Below are 23,201 nucleotides of genomic sequence, written 5' to 3' on the forward strand. Positions count from 1 at the left end.
CTCATTCTCTCCCTGCAGTGTGGCTCCCTCGTCTACCCCCATCCCAGTGTGGTTGCCTGTCTGTCCCCCAGTGTGACTTCCTCCTTACTGTCTCACCAAACACAAGATCATCCTGCTCTTGCCAAACTCAGAGCTCTGGATTGTCTCTGGTCGTTCCTCCTGCTTGTATATATTTAAAGCTGGGTATAGTGGCGCACACCTGTAGGCAGGTGGATCTCTGTGAGTTCCAGGCCAGCTGGGGCTACAGGGAAACACTGTTTCTAAAAGACGAGAAAAAAAAAAAAAAGTCTAAAGATTTTAAACATCTGTGTTTATGAAGCCGGGCATGGAGGTGCACGCCTTTAATCCCTGCACTCAGGAGGCAGAGGTGAATCTCTGTGAGTTCGAGGCCAGTGTGATCTACATAGTGAGTTCTAGACCAGCTGGGGCTACAGGGAGATCCTGTCTCAAAAAAATAAAACACAAAAAAAGAGGCAAAATAGAGGTGCTGGCATTGTGCTGACGATGCTCCTCCATCTACACTCCTTTAGCCATCTCTGCCTCAGTTTCTTTGCTCCCATCTCAAATCCGAGGTTATTCATATTACATGAGTTACATGTTATACATCACATCCATCACTTCTTGCCATCTCTGTCAACAGCACATCAGATCATCTCCCTGCCCGCCATGGTTTCACAGTGCCCTTCTGATAAAAACCACACTCCTTGCCAAGGACCGCAGGGCCCTGTGGTCTGCTCCATCCTCAGCCTGTGCTCTCTTGAACTCCAGCGTCTTTTCTTTCCCCTTTCCAGCCTCTGTACCTGTTGCTGTCTTCTGTGTGTCTGGTGGACCTCCTACTCAGGTCCAGTGTCCTTGGAGTCACCTTGCTCCACCCCTTTGCAAGGCTGCCTGCACCTGTCTGCTTGGCTCCTTGGTTTTTTCAGGGCATTTAGGAGAAGCTGTGAGTGCTCCTTTCATTGATAAGTGCTCCATGGTGAGCCTGAGCCCCCACAGGAGCCCACCAACCTTTACACCCTTCCTCCCAGGGCTGGTACAATGTCTGGTACACCGTGGATCCACTGCAGGTGTTTATTGGATGAGTGAAGGCATGAATACATATTTTCCCATATCATTATTTCTAATAAGAGCACAGTAGTCTGTTATACAAATATAACCTAATTTACTTAATCACTCTGTTCCTGATTTTTTTTTACCACACCAAAATATATGTAATCTAAGTAAGTGGCCACTGGGAATTTTCTTGAGTAAGCTATGGACTATTATAGCTTAGACATTTGAAATCCTAGAGAGTAGGCTAGGGATATAGCTTAGTGGGAGAGGTTGGTCTCACATGTGTGAGACCCCAAGTTCAGTGCCCAGCAGTGCAAAACCTAAATTCCAGAAAGAACCTTCTCTCATATTAATACTTTATTTTTAAATTTTTATTTTCACTTTAAAAATATTTTTATTTTATGTGTATGGGTATTCTACCTGCATGTATGTAAGTACACCATGTGTGTGCTGTGCCCACAGAGGCCAGAAGAAGGCCTGTAACTGGAGTTACGGATGGTTGTTATCTGCCATGTGGGTGCTGGGAACCAAACCCAGGTCCTCTGCAAGAAAAGTGCCCTTAACCACTGAGCCATCTCTCCAGCCCCTAGTTACTTTCCATTGCTATGACAGGCACCATGACCAAAGCCAACCTGAGGAGGAAAGGTTTATTCAGCTTACAGTACAGTCCTTCAGGGGAGGTAGGGCAGGAGCGCTAGCAGGAACCTGGAGGCAGAAACTGAAGCAGAGACCAGAGAGGAACGAACGCTGTGTAAGAGTGAGACCACGGAGGACAAGTCACAGCCTTTGGGTTGCAACAGCAAGAGGTTTATTTAGGACACAGGTACCTGTGGGCACAGAGTCTCCTCGGAGGACTTGCGCGCCCCAGGTTGAGTTCAGGGGGTTTTTATAAGGCAGAAGCAGGGTACAGAAGCAGAAACGCGGTTATTGGTTAATGAACCTGGAGGCAGAAACTGAAGCAGAGACCAGAGAGGAACGAACGCTGCTTATTGGCTCCTCTCGCCTGTGCTCAGCTTGCTTTCTTATACAACCCAGGACCAGCAGCCCATAGTGGGCTGAGCCCTTCTACATCACTCAACAATCAAGAAAATGCCTCATAGACCTGCCCACAGGCCATTCTAATAGAGACGGTTCCTCAGCCGAGGTGCCTTCTTCCAGGTGTGTCACACTGAAGTTGACAGCTGAAGCGCACCACCACGTGGGAATATTGAAACATGATCAGAAACAGAGTTAGAAGCCACTGTGCCCTTGAGACAGGGAGACAGGGACCTGGATACTTGAAACACATGTGCTGTTGTCAGTTATGAGACTTCTAGTCATTCCAGGGTGGTGTGTGGCCTGGGCTTTCAGAATGGCAAAAATCAGACATGTTTAGTCATGTATGTGGCTGTGGTGTTGTAGAAACCAGCTTAGCAACATGGTGACCAGGATGAGAGCGTGCCACAGATGAGCTCACAGTGGGGAAGACCTCAGAACTGCTCCAGGTTTTGGAGTTTGAAGGGGACTCATGGCTTGAGACATTGTCTGTCATCGCCTTTTATTCATGTGAGGTGGTGGTTCTCAACTCGAAGACCCTCGGGGGACTGGATACCACAGCTGTCTCCACAGGAAGGCTGCAGTGTCATCTGCCTCCTTTTCACACTCTTCTGAGCAGTTCCCAGATATCACTTGATTCTGGAAACACTATCTTCAGAAGGAGGACAAACCAGCTGTCCTTGTGAAGCCAGATATTAAGGAGGGCTGTGACAGTGCACAACTCCACCAGTGTTCTCTCTAAGGTTTCTTACTGTGGAAAATATAGTTATTTTTCACTAAAATACTGTATATATTTATATACACCAGGTTTATTGTTGTTTTAAATGAGTCAGTTTTTTCAATTTGTTTTTAAAATATTTTATTTATTATCTTTATTTTATGTATATGAGTGTTTTTACCTGCATATAATGTAAGTGAACCCATGTCATGCAATGCCTACAGAGGTTGGAAGAGGGTGTCAGATCCCTGTAAGTGGAGTTACAGACAGTTAGCCACCATGTGGGTGCTGGGAATCAAACTCAGGTCCTCTTCAAGAGCAACCAGTGCCCTTAACCACTGAACCATTTCATTTCTCTAGTCCCTGTTTGTTTTTAGAACAGGATCTTTCTATGCGATCCAAGCTAACCTTCTGTGTCCCAGGAAGGTCTCAAACTCAACATACTCCTGCCTTAGCCTCTTGAGTGCTGGGATTAAAGGTGTGTGCCACCATGTAGGCTTCAGTGTAGTTGTTTTTTTTAATTCTTTTTTTTTTTTTTTGGTCTATTTGAAACAGGGTCTCCCTGTAGCCCCAGCTGTCCTGGAACTTACTATGTAGACCAGGCTGGCCTTGAACTCAAAGAGATCCGCCTGCCTCTGCCTTCCAAGTGCTGGGATTAAAGGCATGTGCCACTATGCCCAGCCTTCAATTTAGCTCTTAATATGCAAATGTCAACAGATATTTAGCCACTTAAATAAATATTCTCAGGAGTCTTTCATTTTGAAGAGTATGAAACAAGTTTGACATCAAAAAGTTTGTGGATCGGTGAATTAAGAAGACAGGAGAAGAGCTGTCTTGAAAATATTTATTTTATTTCTGTGTGCATGTGTCTGTGTGAGGGAGTCAGATTCCTAGGAGCCGGAATTAAAGGCATTTGTGAGCTGCCTGATGTGCGTGCTAGGATTTGAACTCTGTTTCTCATGATTGAGCTGCAAGCGCTCTTAACCACAGAGCCATCCATCACTCCGGCCCCCAAAAGAACTGACTTTATGGTGGGTTGACTGTGGCTCGGTCAACAGATTGGTTGAATTGAATGACTCAAGTGCAAGACCTAAGGAGAAATGCCCTAGTCTAATAGACAGGTGTGGGAGTCTTTGAAATTGCAGTAAGATTTTTTTCTCTCCCTCTTTCTCCTTCTCCTTCCTCTCTTACTCTTTCTCCCTCTCCCTCCCTTTTCCTTCCTCTCCCTCCCTCCTTTTTTAGAGATCATGCACGATGTGATAAAGAAGGTCAAGAAGAAGGGGGAGTGGAAGGTAAGTAAAAGAGGAGAGTGTATGACCCTAAAGGTGAGTTCATTTATGTGGGAAAAGTAAGAATGAGGGTCATGGGGCTGGGGAGATGGTTCAGTGGACAAAACACTTGCCATGAAAGTGTAGGGACCAGAGTTCAGATCCCCAGTAGGCGCATAAGCTGGGCAGGGGGCTGGAGAGATGGCTCAGTGGTTGTAAGCACTGGCTGCTCTTTCAGAGGACCCAGGTTCAATTCCTAACACCCACATGGCAGCTAACAACCATCTGTAAACTCCAGTTCTCAGGGATCCAGTGCCCTCTTCTGATTTCCATGGGCTTTGCAGGACATGGGGGCACTTACATACATGCAGGCAATACACTTATACACATTAAATATTTAAAAAAAAGAAAAGGCCAGGCATGGTGGCACATGCCTTTAATCCCAGCACTTGGGAAGCAGAAGCAGGCAGATCTCTGAGATCAAGGCCATCCTACTCTACATAGCAAGTTCAGGCCAGCTGGAGCTACAGGGACACCCCCCCCCCCAAAAAAAAAGAAGAAAAAGAAGCTGGGCAGGAGCAGTGACCAGATTGTAATTCTACCACACAGGAGGCAGAGACTAGGGGTCCCTGACTGAGTCAGCAAGCTCTGAGATTAGTAAGAGATCTTGCCTCAGTAAATGAAGTAGAGTGCTATTGAGGAAGACACCTGGTGTCAAGCTCTGGGCTCCACTTGCATGTATACTTGCACACATGTGTGTTCACACACATGCAAACACTCATACATGCACCACACACATATACATGCCAAAAATGTTGGTAGAGTTGGAGTCGGAAGGAAGGAGTTTGGCAGGATGAAAGCTTTTCCTAGAACCAGAGGCACAAAATACTCCTGGATCAGAGTAAGGTCATCTACTCTGCGCCTCATCTTGTAGGATCTTGGTTCAGAAGTCTCTTGGGCATGAAGCCAGTGAGATGGCTCAGTAGATAAAGGCTCTTGCCACTAACCTGAGTTGGAACCCTGAGATCCGTATAGTAAAACAAACCAACTACCTCAAGCTGTCCATTGACCTCCACCACATATCTGCCCACATTCACACACACTAAATAAAACACAATAATTTTTTTTTTAAAGCAAGTCTTGGGCTGGTGAGGTGACTCAGCAGGTAAAGGTGCCTGCCTCTAAGCCTGAAGACCTGAGCTGAATCCTGGTTCTTTCCTTCTGTGTGGTGGAAGGAAAGAACCGACAACTGCAAGTTCTCTCTGACCTATACAAGAGTGCAGTGCCACCCACACCTCCCGACATGTGCACAAATACATGACATGTAATTTTGAAAAGTAAAACCAAAACAAGAAGTCTCCTGGTCACAAAGCAGTCACAGAGATCACCTGGCCCGATGGGCCTGTGCCAGTGGGCCACTTTCTTTCAGTCTGACCTGGAAGTTCTGCTTGCTGTGAGAGAGGCAGAAGAAAGGTTTCTTCTTCCTTTGGTGGCCACAGACCATCTCTAGGAAGTCCACAGAATAGTTTGAAAGTCTTCACTTTGTCTGTCCATTCTAGCTGTAACTCGTAGTAAGACAAAAGAAGAAAGCTTGTTTATTCCTGTACCAACAAGAGCAGTGTCGGAAACTGTCCTGTGCATGAAACAAAAATTGAAGCCAAGCAGATCGACAGTGGCCTGTGTTCTCGGAGTGGCCAGTGCAGGAGAGGCCCATGCTGTCCTCCGTGCATGTGGTCGGCATTTTGAGGGTCACTCGTCTCTCTGGGTTGGGCACCACACCGGCCAGGAGAGCATGTAGTTCCACTGGAATTCTCTCATGTGATGGTAAAGGGTTGGTAATGGCCATTCTGGCCCTCAAGTTTTCCTGCAATCAAGAGCCTGCACAAGTTCAAGTTCACCGGGCCTGGGAACAACACAGCTGGTTGCACTGGAGGATTTTGAAGACCTCTCTGGCGACCATCTGTCTGCACTGGTAGATCTCCGTCTTGTTGCCTTCTTGGTTTGTACGCTGAGGGGAAGGGAAGGAAGGCCATGTTTGCACTGTTGCCTTCCTGTCTCCGTTGAGGGATGAAAGGAATGTAGAAAAGATGAGCGCTGCAGGGGTGGGACATTCCAGGACCAGAATGTTGTCCTCGTCTGGATGGAGTTGTGTGTGGTGAAGGTGGGCGTCCTGATGCTCCTAGCCTCATGAACCACAGCACAGGTGTGGTCACTGGTCAGTCCCCTAAGAGCAAGTTATGCCCTGCAGAATGCCCACTATCTGGATTGCCTTTGAGTCTTGCTTCTGGAGAATTCCCCCTCTTACATTGTGTATGAATACTTCAGAGTACTTGGAAAGTTTTTGAGATCAAATCAGAGTAAACACTAATGTCTAGAAGGCTGGGTTGGCATGTGGGATGTAAAAGCAGCCATGTGTCTCAACAGACCTCTGGGCTGTAGGAAGCAAACAGCCCCTCCCACATTCTGTATTTCCCATGTTTTTTGAAGCCTGCTGCAGGAAGCTGGTCAGAGAGTCAGGACAGGAGCCGTGGAACCCTGAGCTGTTTTGTTCCTTCCAGGTGCTGGTGGTGGACCAGTTAAGCATGAGGATGCTGTCCTCCTGCTGCAAGATGACAGACATCATGACTGAGGGGATCACAAGTGAGCACAGCGCCTCTCTGCCTTCCCTTGCAGCATGCTGTACCCTTCCTAGTCATTACTGTCCTGTGACTTTACATGCTTCCCAAAGCCTGTGCGGTAAGACTGTAAGCTCCTTTGAAGCCTGAGGCTACCTGTTCATGACTAGAGCACCCACAGAACTCAGCACCAGGTGCTCCTTAAAAGAAATGCCAAAAAAAAGGCAGTCTACCCAGTAGGAAAACAGACCTGAACACTTAAAGGCAGAAGTCCAAGTGGCTGAGGCATATATGAAATGTACCCACCTTCATACTGATCAGGGTTAGGGAGACACTGGATGAAGCAGATTAAGGCAGATAAGCTCAGTGAGGATGTAGGAAAATAGAATCACTGGTACCATGCAACGTCAGGTGGGTCAGTTGCTTCCAAAAGCACTTGGAGGGCTGGAGAGATGGCTCAGCAGTTAAGAACACTGGTTGTTCTTGCAGAAGACCTGGATTTGAATCCCAGCACTCACATGGCAGCTAACAACTGTCTATAACTGCAGTTCCAGGGGAATCCGAAGCCCTCTTCTGACCTCCATAGGCATTGCACAACATGGGTACACTTACCTACATGCAGGCAATACACGCATACACGTAAAATAAAAATAATAAAAAGCACTCGGTAGTGTGTAATAAAGTTTAAGGTATGGGAGTCTTGTAATCCAGAAGTTCACGGTTAGGTGTGTACCCTGGACAACTTCAGGTATGTATGCCCAGCGTACATGTACAGGAGTGTTCACAGATTGTTGCTCACAAAAGATCCACATAGGAAAGAGCCAAAATGAACATAAGAGTAGATTCAGGCTGTCAAGATGGCTCAGTAGGTAAAGGCACTTGCTGCCAAGCCTGATGACTGAGTTTGAGTCCTGGGACCCACATGGTGGAAAGAGAGAACAGACTTCCATGAGTTGTTGTCTGATCTTCACAAGCATACACACACAGAGACACACAAACGAATAAATGTAAAAAAAAAAAAATAGCATGTCAGAAACACAGTAGGGGCAGGTGAGATGGTACCCCCTTTAATTCTAGCACTGGGGGTGGGGTGTGGGGCAGAGGCAAGTAACCTCTGTGAGTTTAAAGCCAACCTCATCTACATAGCAAATTCCAGGACAGCTGGGACTACACGGAGACCCTGTCTCAACCCCCCCCACCAAGAAACCCCCCAAAACAAAGCAAAACAACCCAGAGTGGAATGGTTAACTAGACTGTGCTGGAGTTGCACTGTGACTGCTGTACCGCAACGAAAGCAGGTGGCCCCTGAGTACTCACAGGAACATGACTGACTGCTACGCACAGCATCAAGTAATCAAGTAAAGCAGCAAAGCAGGCTGAGGAGGTGGCCCGGCCAGTAAAACGCTTGCTGTGCGATCATGTGGACCTGGGTTTGGACCCCCAGCACCCTTGTGGTGTTTGTGGCCCTGTGAGGCTATCTATAATCTAGTGAGGAGCTGGAGGAAGGAGGATCACTGGACCCTGTGGAGCTGGAGGCGGGGGAGGAGTTAAGTACCTGCCCAAGGCCACTAGACTATAGAGAAAAAAATCAAAGTCCCTGGCTTGCTTTAACAGAAAAGAATGCTTTTTGAGCTGTTGAAAGAAACACAGCTTTATAGAGGGTATGTTTGGAATGCCTCATTAGATGAACTCAGGAAAGTGATAAAACTGAGTGGTTCCATTTGGTTTGCAGAAGTGGGAGTTGAATTAGGACCTTTCACATGCTGGGCAAATGTACCACTGAGCTGTACATCAAGCTCAGGGCTGCCCAGTTTTTAGATAAACCCCTTGTGGAAATGCTGAAGGAATTCTAGGGGAGTCATTTAGACTAAAGAAACCGAAGAAGATTCCTGTTTCCTCTCCGATGAAGGCGCTCACTTAAACTGAAGTGTGGAGGGTCTGGCCTAGTAAGATGGCCGGTTTGGGGTCTGGAGAGATGGCTCAGCCCTTAAGAGCACTGGTTGTTCTTGCAGAAGAGTTTGAATCCCAGCACCCACATGACAGTTAACTCCAGTTCCAGGGGATCCAACAGCCTCTTCTGTCCTCCATGGGCATTGCACAACATGGGTGCACTTACCTACTTGCAGGCAATACACACATACACATAAAATAATTAATTAAATTAAAAAAAAAAAGATGGGCTGGGTGTGGTAGCGAACGCCCTTAATCCCAACACTTGGGAGCCAGAGGCAGGCGGATCTCTGTGAGTTCAAGGCCAGCCTGGTCTACGTAATGAGTTCCAGGACAGCTGGGGCTATAGGGAGACCCTGTCTCAAAAAAACCAAAAAAAAAAAAAAAAATATGGCAGGTTTTCTGATGCCTTGAGTGACATGAACAGTGGACTTCACTCCTGGGGAATATGTTGCTTCAGGAAGAGTGGAGGAGCTGTTTCTCCCTCATTGTAGGCTTGTCTGTGCTGCTCTGAGGGTGGCCTGGCCAGATGGCTTTTCTAGTTTTCTCAGTTCCCATGGCTGTTTCTTTTTCTAGTTGTGGAAGACATCAACAAACGCAGAGAGCCGCTGCCCAGCCTGGAGGCCGTGTACCTCATCACCCCATCAGAGAAGGTAAGTCCCCAACGGGAAAGCGCTCAGGCTGAGGTGAGCTGCTGGGCTTGGGATCTCTGGCACAAAGCGCCTGACATTTCTAGGTTAAGCGCACATTTAACACATTGCTGTTTAAGCATGTGGTCCACGGGCAGGCAGGGTGAGGAGTGGACTAAGCCTTAAGAAACAGCAGCAGTACAGAGTGGAAAGCCAGAGGCCCCAGAGCATTCTAGTTTCCCCTGGCACTCCCTCTCCAGGCAGGTCTAGCTCCAGGCCTGGGTTTTTTTGTTTCCAGGTTTATTTCTTCAGTATCCAGCAGGTGCTCCAGTTTGCCTGTTTTACAGTTTGAAGGGATTGGTTCAGATCAGATCACACAAGGCTTACTTCTTGTCTTGGGTCTCTCTATAGTAAGAAATTCCTCTAGCTTTATATACCTTCACTTTTGGAAACTGGCTTGTGTACACATTTCTGCAGATACACCCAAACTGCCAGAACTGCATCAGTAGAAAGCTCCTGGAAGATTCTGAGCAGTTTCCTGGTTCTGTTCTCAGGAACCCAAGTTACAATGGCACTGACAATGTTGTCGCTCTGGAGTGAACCACACTCTGGACTAATCCTGCTTTCAAGTGCTCAGATCCTGGTTATGGCCGAACATGAGAGCTGGAGTTACACGTCAGAAGTGCCCTGCTGTTCTGTTCAGGGAGCCCAAAGCCAGATTCCGTTGACCTCATGCAGATGTTGGTCACATTTGCTTCTAGAATTGAATTTAATGCCCTCTTCTGTCCCTGTCCACAGTCTGTCCACTCTCTCATCAGTGACTTTAAGGACCCACCAACTGCTAAATATCGGGCTGCGCATGTGTTCTTTACTGACTGTAAGTACTGCTGTGAGCTGTCTCCGTTGGCTCAGGTTAGCACAGCTCCACTGAGCTCAATCCAGGTCAGGTCAACAGGGAAGAAGTGGGCCATTGCCAAAGTTGTCCAGTCTCTTCTCTCCAGAGTATAGCTGGTGTAAGAGACAAAACAAGCGTCCCCCAGCCAGGCCTTCCAGAACAAGCAGTTGTTTGGTAAAAAACAGCCCATCAAGTCCTCTCTCAGACAGAGGGCTTCCTGTTGAGAATTTTCCTGGTGCTCTGTTATATAGACCTCCAGCTGTCTCTAAGCTGTGGGAAGACCATCAGGTCTTCCACTGTAAAGATTCCAGACTTGTGGTCTTTGTATTAGGTGGAGCTGCACCATTGCCCTGGAGTTAGTTTTCTGATTCTGTGCAGGTTTATGCATGGATCCTAAGTTGTAAGAGTCACGGAGCCACAGGAGAAAGCAGTAAGACTTCACCCACCTTCTCCCTAGGGATAAACCCCCAGAGGCCACCTTCAGAAAACAGGGTAGCAGAGGTCTTACAGATGACAGAGGAAGCAAGTAGACAGTGCTAGTGATTACAAACCAATAAGGTGCATCTCAGGCCATTTGTCTAGCCTGGGCGTCATCATGGCCCACCAGGGGCTCCTAGAGCTTCCGAGCACAGTCACTGCATTCGTTTTTCTTCCTTATTTTATTTCTTATAAACATGTTAGATGCATGTCGATTATTCCCTTACCCTCTCTTAATGACTTCTGTTGTTTCCCTCCCTTTCTTTGGGATTGGCAAATAATTTTATTAGCTCTCAGTATCTCAGCTTGTTGCTGTATATTGCTCTGTGGTGTGTCAAGGGCCCTGAGGGTGTTTTTCCATTCCTCTTAGATATCTTAGGATGGGGTGGACTTTCTGGGTACCTTTAAAAAAAATCTTGATCAAACTGGGCGAGGTGGCGCACATCTTTAGTCCCAGCACTGGAGAGGCAGAGGCAGGTGATCTTGTAAAGAGGCCAGCCTTGTCTACATAGCAAGTTCCAGGTCAGCCGAGGCTACCGGGAGACTCTGTCTCAAAAAAAAAAAATCTGGATCAAATAAAGAATGCACTGTCATGCGTGACTGTTGAATGAAACCCCACTGTCTTTTGTCACCCTTGCAGCGTGTCCAGATGCCCTGTTTAACGAGTTGGTAAAATCCCGAGCAGCCAAAGTCATCAAGACACTGACGGAAATCAACATTGCATTTCTCCCGTATGAGTCACAGGTACACAGTCTGCATCCCAGTTGTTCCATCAGGAACTGGGGTGGGGTGGGGGCAATAAACAGTCGCAAGGGCGAGGGCATCTGTGCTGAATTGCCAAATGATGTGTTCTGTGCAGGTGTTTGTTTAATGAAATGGTTCTCTCTGGACCATTGCCCAGTGTGGCATCTTACTTGGCTGCCATCTCTGACTTACTATCAACCATCAGCCCCTTTGTGCATCTTCCCCATTGCTCACCGCTCTCTCCTCTTAACTGACTCCTTGAATAACCCAAAGAAGTCAATCCCAAAAGAGTAGGGAAGAGGAGGAGGGGCAAAGATCAGAGCACCCCATCTGCTGCAAAGGAGTCTGTTTTTATTGGCAGTAACCCTAGCTTGTCACATGCTGAGAGAACAGATGGTCACCTCCGTCATTAGCTGTTAATGCTCCATGTACCCGAAGGCCCCAGCAGCATGCTTCTCCCCCTGGGAGGGAAAAGTTGTTACACCCACAAAGCTGAAGCTGATTATGAGAAAATACATAAAATTTATCGTAGTGTTTTTAAGATTTGTTAAAATGTTTTCTCTGGTGGAGTGTGGTGGCATACATCTTCAATCTTAGTACTGGGGAGGCAGATTTTGAGACAAACCTGGTCTATATAGAGAGTGCCAGACCAGCCAGTGCTACACAGTAAGACCTTGCCTCAAAAAAAAAAAAAAAAAAAAAAAATTAAATGAGAGAGAAAGGAGATGGTGAGTGTGGTACACAGTGCACAGGTGTTTAGAGCTGGGCTCACTCCCTTTTCCTTGGCCTCAAGCCTGTTTGCTTGGGAGGGAAGAATATATTTACCCTCCTCACCCCCACCCATGAGTCCTGTCACATCCTGGGTTAAACAGAATCCAGCTTTAGCATACCCAGCCATATTGTATTTCAGAAAACTTGAGAAAGTAATAAGCCTCCTTAAAAAACACATTTTTTTGGGGTGGGGGATCTTTTTGAGACAGGGTCTCCCTTTAGCCCCAGCTGTCCTGGAACTCACTATGTAGACCAGGCTGGCCTTGAACCACAGAGATCCGCCTGCCTCTGAGTGCTGGGATTAAAGGCGTGCGCCACCATGCCCGGCCTAAAAAACACAATTTAAAAAAATTATTTTATCTTTTTTTTTGTTGTCTTTTTGAGCCCCAGCTGACCTGGCACTCACTTTGTAGACCAGGCTGGCCTTGATCTCAGAGATCTGCCTGCCTCTGCCTCCCAAGTACTGGGATTAAAGGCAAGTGCTACTTTACCTGGCAGTAGTCACTTTTTAAAGGAGGTCGAGGTAGTTAAATAAATTATAACTTGAGAAGATACTGGTAGCTGGTATACTCCATTTTTAAGAGAGAATTTTAACTTCCACAGCCCTTCAGAGAAAGGGGTGGGATAAGAAGAGGACAGTACTTAGAGCAATTTACTGAGGACAGGATATTATTAAAGCTATAAAAAGCTCCTTTATTTGCCCACATTTGTGGATAATCTCCAGCTCATTCTTTGTTTATTAAAAGCAAACTCACACTGGCCCATGAGCTCCCCGTCATTGCTCATCACACACCCCAGGTGCGCACCCTGGGCTCCTTGGAGCCACCCTTCTCTCCTCATAGAAGTCTCCTGCTGTCAGTAAACACTTCACCTCCTTGAAGCCCTTGCCCATGCTCCTTCTCCAAGAGTCCTCCCCGTCCAGCCATCCAGGAATTCTTTACCTGCTTTGTCTCCTCTGTGCATCAAGTTCTCAATACCATACAGTTTGTTTTCATTCTGTTTAATGTCTGCCTTTGCCCATTACACTTCAGCAGATTCTTTTGGGGACAGGACTGTTTTGGTCACTAGTAGTTCTGATGTTTGATGAAGGACACTGGAATAAACAAAAGCATGTCCTGCAGACACCCTGCCAGGCTGGAGGGGGCATCTCACCGTTCTGGGCTCTCAGTCTGTGCATATTTTACCCTTAGGTGTATTCCTTGGACTCTGCCGACTCTTTCCAAAGCTTCTACAGTCCCCACAAAGCTCAGATGAAGAACCCCATACTGGAACGTCTGGCAGAGCAGATCGCAACCCTGTGTGCCACCCTGAAGGAGTACCCAGCTGTGCGGTATCGGGGGTAAGGCAGTATGCTAGAATGCTCTGAATGGCACCCTGTGTGTTTCCCAAGTGAAGCACTGTCCCAATCTTTCTCTGGCCTTACGGTTCTTTAGAAAGTTGTCTCAAGAGGATCAAGATTTGCTGGGCAGGTGGTACGTGACTGTAATCTCAGCACTCAGGAAACTGAGGCAAGAAGATCATGAGTTTAAAGCTACCCTGAGCTACATAGTGAAGATTTAATATTATACTTTTGAGGCTATTGAGATGGCTCAGTGGGTAAAATGCTTGCCACAAGCCTGACGACTTGAGTTCAATCCTCAGAACACATGCAAAGACAGAAGGAGAGAACTGACACCACAAAGTTGACTTCTGACCTCCATGTGCGTCCATGACATGCATATGCCCCCTGATAGGTTAAAATGTTGGAGAGAGCGTGCGGTGGGCACGAGCGGATGGAGGAGGCACTGAGGCACAGATAGAATTCTCAGCGGGATACAGCTTTATTTCTCACGGGACACGTTTCCCTCGAGGAAGGGAAAGATGTCAGGGAAGGGAAAGATGTCAGCCCACGGGCTGTGAGCTGGGACTTTATATATGGGGGCTTTAGGGTGTAGAAGGGAGGAATGTTTGGGGGAGAAATCAGGGAGGGGGGAAGCAGGAAAAGCAGGTAGGATTAGGGTCTGGAAGTGTTTACTTTTTCCCTCTTAAGATAAGAGAAAAACAGCTTCTAAAATCTCTGGTTATCAGGTAGAATCTGCTTATCCTATCTTTGGAGGTCAGAGGAAAGGCAGGCTGCTTCTCAGCAGAGTTTGTTTCCCTTGACTTCAAAGGTCAAGGTGAGGTCCCTTTTGGGGAGGGGGGAAACTGCTGCTGTTTGGAACCCTGACACTCCCCTCCTGTCATACACTAATGATTTTATCTTTTAATACATTCAGAAAAGAGCATAATATACATTTAGTTATTGGATAACTAAATGTAACCCTCCATGCCACTGCAACTCAGGTTCCTAGTTTTTAATATCTTTGTAATGTTTTCAAACCAACATCATCTTTACAAAGGTTTTGAAAATCAGATACGGGGCTGGAGAGATGGCTCAGCGGTTAAGAACACTGGCTGTTCTTACAGAAGACCCAGGTTCGAATCCCAGCACCCACATGGCAGCTAACAACTGTCTGTAACTCCAGTCCCAGGGGATCTGACAGCCTCTTCTGTCCTTAGGCATTGCATGACACAGCTGCACTTACCTACATGTAGGCAATACACACATACACATAAAATAAAAATAATGAAATATTTTTTAAAAAGTAAGAAAATAAGATACAGCCGGGCGTGTGGCGCACGCCTTTAGTCCCAGCACTTGGGAGGCAGAGGCAGGCAGATCTCTGTGAGTTCAAGGCCAGCCTGGTCTACATAGTGAGTTCCAGGACAGCTGGGGCTACAAAAAAAAAGAAGAAAGAAAATAAGATATAAAGCCAGGTATGGTGGTGCACATTTGTAATCTCAGCACTTGGGAGGCTGAGGCAGAAAGATCAGTTCAAGATTACCTTCAGCCATTTAGCAGGTTTGAGGCCAGCCTGGGCTACATGACAGCCTGTCTCAAAAGAGAGAGAGAGGTGGAGGCGGGTGGGTCAAGTGAATAATTCTCCCAAAGGCAGAGTCTTCATGTTTTGTGAAGGCATTCACTCATCAATTACTTGTTCTGTGCTAAGTGCTTGGGGGGAAGGAGGTTAAAGTTAAAGACATAGCCCTAAGTTCCAGATCTGGAGGGCAGGTAATGATGGATGCCAACGCGTGTGTAGGATATATACACCAGGAGTCAGCCCTGGGAGGCCAGTGCCTTCAGACAGTACAGACACAAGTGTCGGGGTATCCAGAGTGAGCAGGAACCTTCCAGCCTAGGACAAGGTAAGGCTGTAGGTTAGAGTGTCTATGTGACAGGTCTTGAACATTGGGTTCAGATGGCTAAGAAAAGGCAAGGGCGTGGTCCAGTTGTCTCTTGCTGTTGGTGTACACAAAGGCTTTGGGAAATCACAGGGCTAGTGTGGGAAGGATCTGTAGTCTGGTACAACCCCATGGCAGGGGCTAAAATGTCGGCTTTGGTTTCATGGAGACCTGGAGGGACTACGACAGGGAGGGAAAGTGGAGCTTTGGGAGCATGAAGGTGAGACTGCGAGTGAAGAAACAGAAGAGGGGGTGAAGCGGGGACCGCAGACAGTGCAGGGACCACGGACAGCACGGGGACTGGACAGGGCGGAGACCGGGGACAGTGAAAGGCCTGGGCTGGAGTGATGAATGCAGCATAGGCAGGAAGGATAGACTGTGATCCAAGGAGCGCAAGCTCCAAGCAGCGCAGACAGAGCCCAGTGCAGGGATCACAATTGGGCAGGGCAGCAGCTGCTGAGGAATGGCTCTGAGCTGGGTGGTGCTGAGGGTCATGTACTTGAACCTGTCTGCTAGAATTGGGTCCATAGAAAAGCACCTCGTTGCTTTCCTCGTTGCTGGTACTGTCCTACAAAATCCGGGAACAAGTTAAGAAAAGGAGCCTTGGCCATCTTTCTAGACACAGTAGCAGGAACGTGTTCTGGGAACACAGCTGTAGTGGCACTGAGGTTGTTGAGGGGATGGGCTGCAGCTCTGACTCCCAAGAGTCAAGGGAACTTGAATGGAAGAAAGATTATTTCTGCTTCCACTTAGATTGTGTAGAAAAAAGAAGTGCAAGAAAGTCGTGTTCTGCGCACTGAGCTGAGTGTTGTACTTTTCTAAAAATTTAATTTTTAATTAATGAATTTTTATCTTATGTGCATGAGTGTTTTGCCTGCAGTGCCCACAGAGGCCTTAAAATGGTGTTGGATCCCCTGGAACAGGTATTATCAATTGGTGTTAGCTGCCATGTGAATGCTGAGAACCAAACCCAGGTCCTCCACAAGAGCAGCCAGTGCTTTTAATTGCAGATAGATGATAGATAGATAGATTATGTGTGTGTGTGTGTGTATGTGTGTGTGTGTGTGTGTATTATACATATATATAAATGCAATGTCTTCATAAGCCAGAAGGTGTTAGATCTCTTGGAGCTGGAGTTACTGACACTTGTAAGCTACCATGTGGGTGCTAGGAACCAAACCTGGGTCCTCTGCAAGAGTAGCCAGCACTCTTAACTGCGAAGCCATTTCTCCAGTCCCTTTTCTTTTCTTTTTAAATTGTATATGTAGTATATGGGTTAGTTTGTTTCTCTATTTACTTTGATCCAAGTCTTACTATGTAGCCCAAGTTGGCCTCAAACTCATTGTGACTCTCCTGCCTCAGACTCTCAAGTGCTGGGATTAGAATTGTGTGCCCATCCCCTGCATATGTGGGTATATCCTTACTGTAAAAATCCTAATCTAGACAATGCTCCTGTCTCTCCTGACCTCCCTACACTGCCTGTGTCCTTCCCGAGGCGATCAGCACATTGTTTGGGTGCACAGCCGGCTCACCCTCTGCCACTCTCCATTTGTCAGGGAATATAAGGACAATGCCTTGCTGGCTCAGCTGATCCAGGACAAGCTCGACGCCTATAAAGCTGATGACCCAACAATGGGGGAGGTAAGCCTGGGCTTCGATCACGAGGTTATCTTGCCCAGTAAAAACTGTTTGTGTGGCAGACTTGGGGATGTGGCGCTGCGCTCGTATGCAGCTCACAGCACAAGTAGAGCTGTTTTTCCTACATGTTGGTTTCTGTTTGCTTGGACGCCCAGCTGCAACCCTGAATGTCCAGGGGATACTCCGGTAGCAAAGTAGCAAAGATAGAAGTTGACATTGGTACCACCTCAATACCTCCGTTAGATCTCACTAGTTTTTGTGTGTACTCTGTGTGTATAGTTCATGTACTTTTTTTTTTTTTGGTCTTTTTGAGACAGGGTCTCCCTGTAGCCCCAGCTGTCCTGGAACTCACTATGTAGACCAGGCTGGCCTTGAACTCACAGGGATCCGCCTGCCTCTGCCTCTGGAGTGCTGGGATTAAAGGCGTGCGCCACCACACCCGGCAATAGTTCATGCACTTTTAACACACCAATAGATTTGTATAGCCAACACTGCCATTGAGATGCAGTTCTGGGCTGAGGCACAGCTCAGTGGCAGAGTGCATGCTTACTTAGCATGTGCAAGGCCCTAGATGAATCTCGAGAAAAAAACTGTTCATTAGTACTGAGTACTTTATTAAAATTGAACTCCTCTTCTGGGCACATCGAAATGGTTGGTCACCCCATTTGTAGTGAACCTGGTGCTCTTCTACATAAACCCCATTTGGGCCTGAGCCACAGTTTCAAGTCTATGTTAAAGGCCCTTGGTGTGATATGGAAACATTGGTGCCCACGCACCAGGGGAACTGGTATCTTCAAGCTGCGGACATGCTGCTCTGTGCTTTTTTGGTAGACTTACTTCTTGCTGTCTAAGAAGGAAAATGGAATTGGCTGGGTGGCCTGTGGAGCACCTCTCTTGTTTCTTCCCAGGGTCCTGACAAGGCACGCTCCCAGCTCCTGATCCTGGACCGTGGCTTTGACCCCAGCTCCCCTGTGCTTCATGAATTGACTTTTCAGGCTATGAGTTACGACCTGCTGCCTATTGAAAATGACGTTTACAAGTAAGTATAGAGTGACAGTTCAGAGTGATCACTGCTCTGCAGAGGAGCTAAGACTTCCTCTAATTTAAGAAAAAGGATGTATTTTCTTTCTCTTTTTGTGGTGTGTATGCCTGTTGTGTGTATAGACATCTTTGCATGTGTCTGGATGCACGTGCATGTGCATGGGAAGGCCCAAATTTGATGTTGGGTGTCTTCCAGGATCTCTCTCCACTTTACTGAGGCAGGTCTTTCAGTGAACCTGAAGGTTGTCAGTTTTGGCTCATCTATCATACCAGCTTGCCCTAGGGATCCCGTCTCTGCCTCCCCAGTACTGGGATTACAGGCAGCTGCCACATCAGCCAACATTTATGTGGGTTCTGGGGATCTGAACTCTGTCCTCATGTGGCAAGCACTTTATTCACTGAGATATCCTGCCAGCCCAAAAAAGAATGTTTTTTAATGCTAGAGAAGGTAGTGCATTGACACAGTCTCTCACATAAGCCTGTGAGATTTTCTATAGGCTTCCCAGGTCCACGCACTTCTGGGCAGGAATTCATGCCCTTGTTGGAGGACAGAGTGTCGGGTCTTTATCACAGCTCATCTTGTTCCACTCAGAACTGCTTAGATGTATTGACAGGTTGGTTTGAACGTTCAGAGTTGAACGTTCTTTTTCTTTCTCTCTGGAGCTCACTATGTAAACCAGGCTGGCTTGGAATTCACACCCAGCTTCAGAATTGCACGCCTGGCTTCAGAATTGAAAGTTCTTGATCATAGATCACAAAATATAATGATAAAATATTTGAACAGAAGTTTCTAACTGACTTTCTGAGTGGAACTGTTTTCTTCATCATGAAACATTTTTCTTGGCTAGGCTTGGTATGCCTACCTGTAATCCCAGCACTCAGGAGGTTGAGGCAGGAGGATCATGAGTTTGAGGCCAGCCTGGGCAACCTTGTCACAGAACAAGTGAAAAAACAACAAATAAATGAAAATGCAAACAGTGGTTTTCAAAACGAAGCTTCTAAAAGTACGCGCAAGTCTCAGTCTTTTCACTTTTGCTTCCCAGGATTCCTGCTTCCCCTGGCATTCGTGATTTCATGTGTAATAAGAGTTCTGTTGCAAAAGCTTCTGGATTAGGGCATGTATCCTAGCCCATTCCCAGAGAGGGACAAACAGGCATGTTGTCTTTCCTTTCTCTGTAATTCTGAATTCACATATAACTTAACTGACCTGAGGCCCTGGACCAGGTAGCTTAGGGAGAGCTCCTACCAGCCAATTCTGAGGCATTAAAGCAAAACTCCAAGTTGTTAACTTTGAGCAGAGCATCACTCCTTGCCCAAAGACTTGCTCTCTTTGTGCTGTCCCTGCTGACCTGACCAGCATGCCAGATGGTCAGTGGTATTGTGAGCTACTCCTGTGATCATTTGACAGCTGGGAACAGAGGTATTGTCCTTAGAAACCGAAGGTGATATCTGTGGTAGTGCACACCTGTGATTCCAGCACTTAGGAGGATCAGGAGTTCAAGGCCAGCCTCTGCTAATTAGGGAGTCTGAGACTAGCCAGAGCTACATGAGACTGTGTCTTATAAAAAAGTAAAGTAAAATAAAATAAGAAAAAAAGGAGGAAAAAAGAAACCAAAGGGGGTCCAGGGAATGACATGGGGACATGCCCCCCAGCCCCTGAATCCCATCTCCTGTAGGTATGAGACCAGTGGAATCGGAGAGGCACGGGTAAAGGAGGTGCTTCTGGATGAGGACGATGACCTATGGATCACGCTGCGCCACAAGCACATCGCAGAAGTTTCCCAGTAAGCATCCTTGCTGCCTTCTGCAGGGCGTTCACCCTGGGCTGGGGGCACCCTGCACACTGAGCAGCTTGGGGAGTAAGCACCTTCCCCTGGCAAAGTGGCCAGTGTGCTGACCAAGAATGACACTCTCTTCTGTCCTCTGTGCTTGGCCTCTCTGTACCGAGTTAGAAAATCCACTGAGCAATAGGGTTGCTCTGAGGGCTCTTGGAAAGCACTGGTAATGCTTTCAGGAAAAGCGTTTTGTAAACATGAAGCATTTAAAGCCAGTCCATGCCACTGTACTCTCCAGGCATACAGTTTTCTCTGTAGAGCCATCCAGCAGGTTTCCTGCTGTCTCCTCTGCAGTGTCTGAACAAGAGCTGATGTCTCTGAACTGAGCTGCATCTCGCTCTGGAAGTGCTTCATAATGTTCCCTATTTAAACATTGTTATAAGTCTGCAATGACAGCTCGGCTTTGACATACCGTGCTGCACTGAGTTGGTGATATCTTCATGAAACTCACAGGGAAGAGCAGGAAAGCCCAGTACCCTTGTGTGGTTCTCTTCAGAGAAATGACCACTGACATTGTTTGATCACTCAACCTTAAGAAATACTGACCCTCACTTCCAGTCATTAAGTTTACTTATGAATTAGTCATGTGCTACATACATGTTTGTGTTTTTCCAAATATGAAACAAGTGTGCTCTGATAGTATAGGAAGGAAGAGGGAGATAAACATGAGTAGAGTTCCAGTACTGTCCTCTCCTGGCCCCTTGAATCATTTGCTCACCCAACCCTAGATACCGGTGATTTAGAGTATCAGAAAAACAGTGTCTATCCTTCACTTTAAACACGTATCCCAGTGGCAGGAGAGTTGCCACCTAGTCTTAAGGAAGGCTGCGTGGCTCCAGCAGCCTCCACAGAGAGAGCCCTGAGTGCAGAGAAGCTCAGCTGCCTGCTTCCATTTTCCAGGGAGGTCACCCGGTCTTTGAAGGACTTTTCTTCTAGCAAGAGAATGAATACTGGAGAGAAGGTAAGTGTGCCCGCACCTGGCCAGCCTGGCCAGCCCCTGCATTCTGTGTCCTACTAGGGAATTAGCGGGGCCAATCTCTCCCTTGGCCAATGTCAGTTTGTCTTGTTTTTGCTTTTAACATTCATTCCTGGGTGATGGGGGTGTAGCTCAGTGCTAGAGCACTTGCCTAGCCTGAATAAGACCTTGGGTTTGTTCCAGTACAACAAACTATTTAGTGTTTTCCATTTTCCTGTAGACTATCTGGAGCCCTGTCTTTTGATATGGAGAGCTGCTTTGTCATACTTGGAGGATTAAGACTTACTGTTTGGGATCATAGCTAATTTTAAGTCAGAATGATTGTGAGACTTTATTTAGCTTGCAGTGGACTGAGAATTCGTAACCTGATTTACTGAGGCTGCCCCTGTCCCTGGCCTCTTACTCTGTTAGAAGTACCATGCCTGCTGGGCATGGTGGCACATGCCTATAGTCGCAGAACTTGGGAGGCAGAGATAGGTGGATCTCTGTGAGTTCAAGGCCAACCTGGTCTACATAGTTCCAGGCCATCTGGGGCTACAGGGAAACCCTGTTCCCAAAAGACCAAAAAAAAAAAAGAGAAAGGACAAAGTAGTACCATGCCCACCTTAGAGAAGGGCCTGGTTGTGCTTTAAACCATTTAGTGTCTTCTGGTTGCTCTTAGACTAGAAGGCCCAGGACCTCAGTCCCTTCTGTGTTTGCTCTGTACCCCACCTCCTCGCTGCAATCCTGCCAGACTCTTCCTGACTCAGCTTTGCCCAGTTCTTTGGCTGAGGCTGGGTATCCTCAGGGACATCTCTGGCTGTTCTCTGGGCCAGTTAGGTGTGCGCTGTGGGCACCCACACTACTCACTAGTCCCCCCAAAATGTCCTTCACCACTGTTGCTGTGGCCTGTTTGTCTGACTCCTTGTTAGGTATTAAGCTTCATGAAATAGCAATTCTTGGTTGTTTTTGCCCTTGACTGTCCAGGACCTCATAATGTGCATCAATGCAGGATAAGTGGGTGAGATTAGGTGGGTCCAAGAGAGTTGAACAGACCCATCTCACCATCATGAGCAGCTTCCAGCCCTCTCTGACCACCATGCCTCCTACCTGTCCACATGGGCAGCCTTCCTGCTGGGCAAAGTGCTGACTATGCCAAAACTACTTGACTGGAGCATGCAGAAAAGCAGTATAGGGAAGGAAACTACTTTTTCCTGGTGAGAATTACACTCTTTGCAACTTTCTAGACCAGAGAAGATAGAACAAAACTAGTGGGTGAAGGCACTTGATGCCAAGCCTGACAATCTGAGTTCATCAACTAGCCTTCAGGGTTTAGTTCCCCAGCAGATGACAGTCGTGACTTTCCAAGCGATATCCTTGAGTCAATGAGTTGGCACTTGTGAGGCTAGTGTGGCTGCTGTCCTATCTTGTGCCCTCCAGCTTCACAAGGGCTCATTGGCTCTGAGCCATTGGAGTGACACCCTGTGCCTTCCTCCCTCACAGACCACCATGCGGGACCTGTCCCAGATGCTGAAGAAGATGCCCCAGTACCAGAAAGAGCTCAGCAAGGTACAGTGACTAAAAGCAGAGCTCACAGCTGAAGGCTTCTCAGGGCCCTGCTGTCCCAATCAACCTGTGGAAACCCAGATTATACTTTCAATTCTTATTAGAAAAAGAAAGAGACAAAAGACAAGCTGGGCCCTGTCGTCTGCCCGTCCCTTCTCTCCACTCTTCTCTTTTTCTGCTTCCTCCCCTGCTGGTGATAGGACGTCCTTACCAAACTGGCCTTTGCTGGTGTTGGCTGTCCTCACACAGCCATTGGCTTCCCTCAGAGTAGCTGTTCTGAGAGAGGGCCAGGAGGATGTCAGGCCCCCTGTGTCCTTATCTTGAAGGTCACATGCCATCACGTCCCTGAAGAGTGTTTGTTAGAAGCCAGGCACTAAACCCAGCTCACATTCAAAGAGATGCTCCTAGAGGCAGGTGTATCATAAAATGTGTGAGCATGTTAAAAGATCAGCATGCCACCCCACCCTCCTAAAGGATGTCTCCTTTCTTGTAAAATGTGGTTTAACCAGCCGTCCTGGTACATTACCTTTTCCACTTGGCCATGTTGGAGTCTTCTGTGAGGCTAGCTCCCAGCAGCGTATCATAGGCATCCAGTCGACTTGAATCAGAGACCAATTCCCCATCAACTCTCCCTTGATTTTCCTAGTATTCGACTCACCTGCACCTTGCTGAGGACTGTATGAAGCATTACCAAGGCACCGTTGATAAACTCTGCCGAGTGGAGCAGGTAGGACTGTTTTCCTTCCCTCCTTG

The 23,201-nt window shown here is 47.2% G+C and overlaps 1 protein-coding gene across 3 annotated transcripts in view; it reads left to right on the forward strand.

The window, feature by feature from the left end:
- The window catches only part of Stxbp1 (syntaxin binding protein 1), a 66,262-nt gene that overhangs the window by 25,455 nt on the left and 17,606 nt on the right, over window positions 1-23,201 (forward strand). For all 3 annotated transcript variants that reach the window (XM_008825069.2, XM_008825075.2, XM_029559760.1), the window contains exons 2-13: window positions 4,046-4,095; window positions 6,630-6,711; window positions 9,213-9,289; window positions 10,064-10,142; window positions 11,278-11,381; window positions 13,343-13,491; window positions 16,970-17,054; window positions 17,960-18,090; window positions 19,769-19,876; window positions 20,828-20,888; window positions 22,386-22,451; window positions 23,095-23,175. In XM_008825069.2, coding sequence (XP_008823291.1) covers window positions 4,046-4,095; window positions 6,630-6,711; window positions 9,213-9,289; window positions 10,064-10,142; window positions 11,278-11,381; window positions 13,343-13,491; window positions 16,970-17,054; window positions 17,960-18,090; window positions 19,769-19,876; window positions 20,828-20,888; window positions 22,386-22,451; window positions 23,095-23,175 — 1,073 coding nt within the window. The remainder of the gene's footprint in view (window positions 1-4,045; window positions 4,096-6,629; window positions 6,712-9,212; window positions 9,290-10,063; window positions 10,143-11,277; window positions 11,382-13,342; window positions 13,492-16,969; window positions 17,055-17,959; window positions 18,091-19,768; window positions 19,877-20,827; window positions 20,889-22,385; window positions 22,452-23,094; window positions 23,176-23,201) is intronic.

The sequence above is a fragment of the Nannospalax galili genome, unplaced genomic scaffold (genome assembly GCF_000622305.1).
Source record: "Nannospalax galili isolate Female #2095 unplaced genomic scaffold, S.galili_v1.0 scaffold290, whole genome shotgun sequence".
Classification (NCBI taxonomy): domain Eukaryota; kingdom Metazoa; phylum Chordata; class Mammalia; order Rodentia; family Spalacidae; genus Nannospalax; species Nannospalax galili.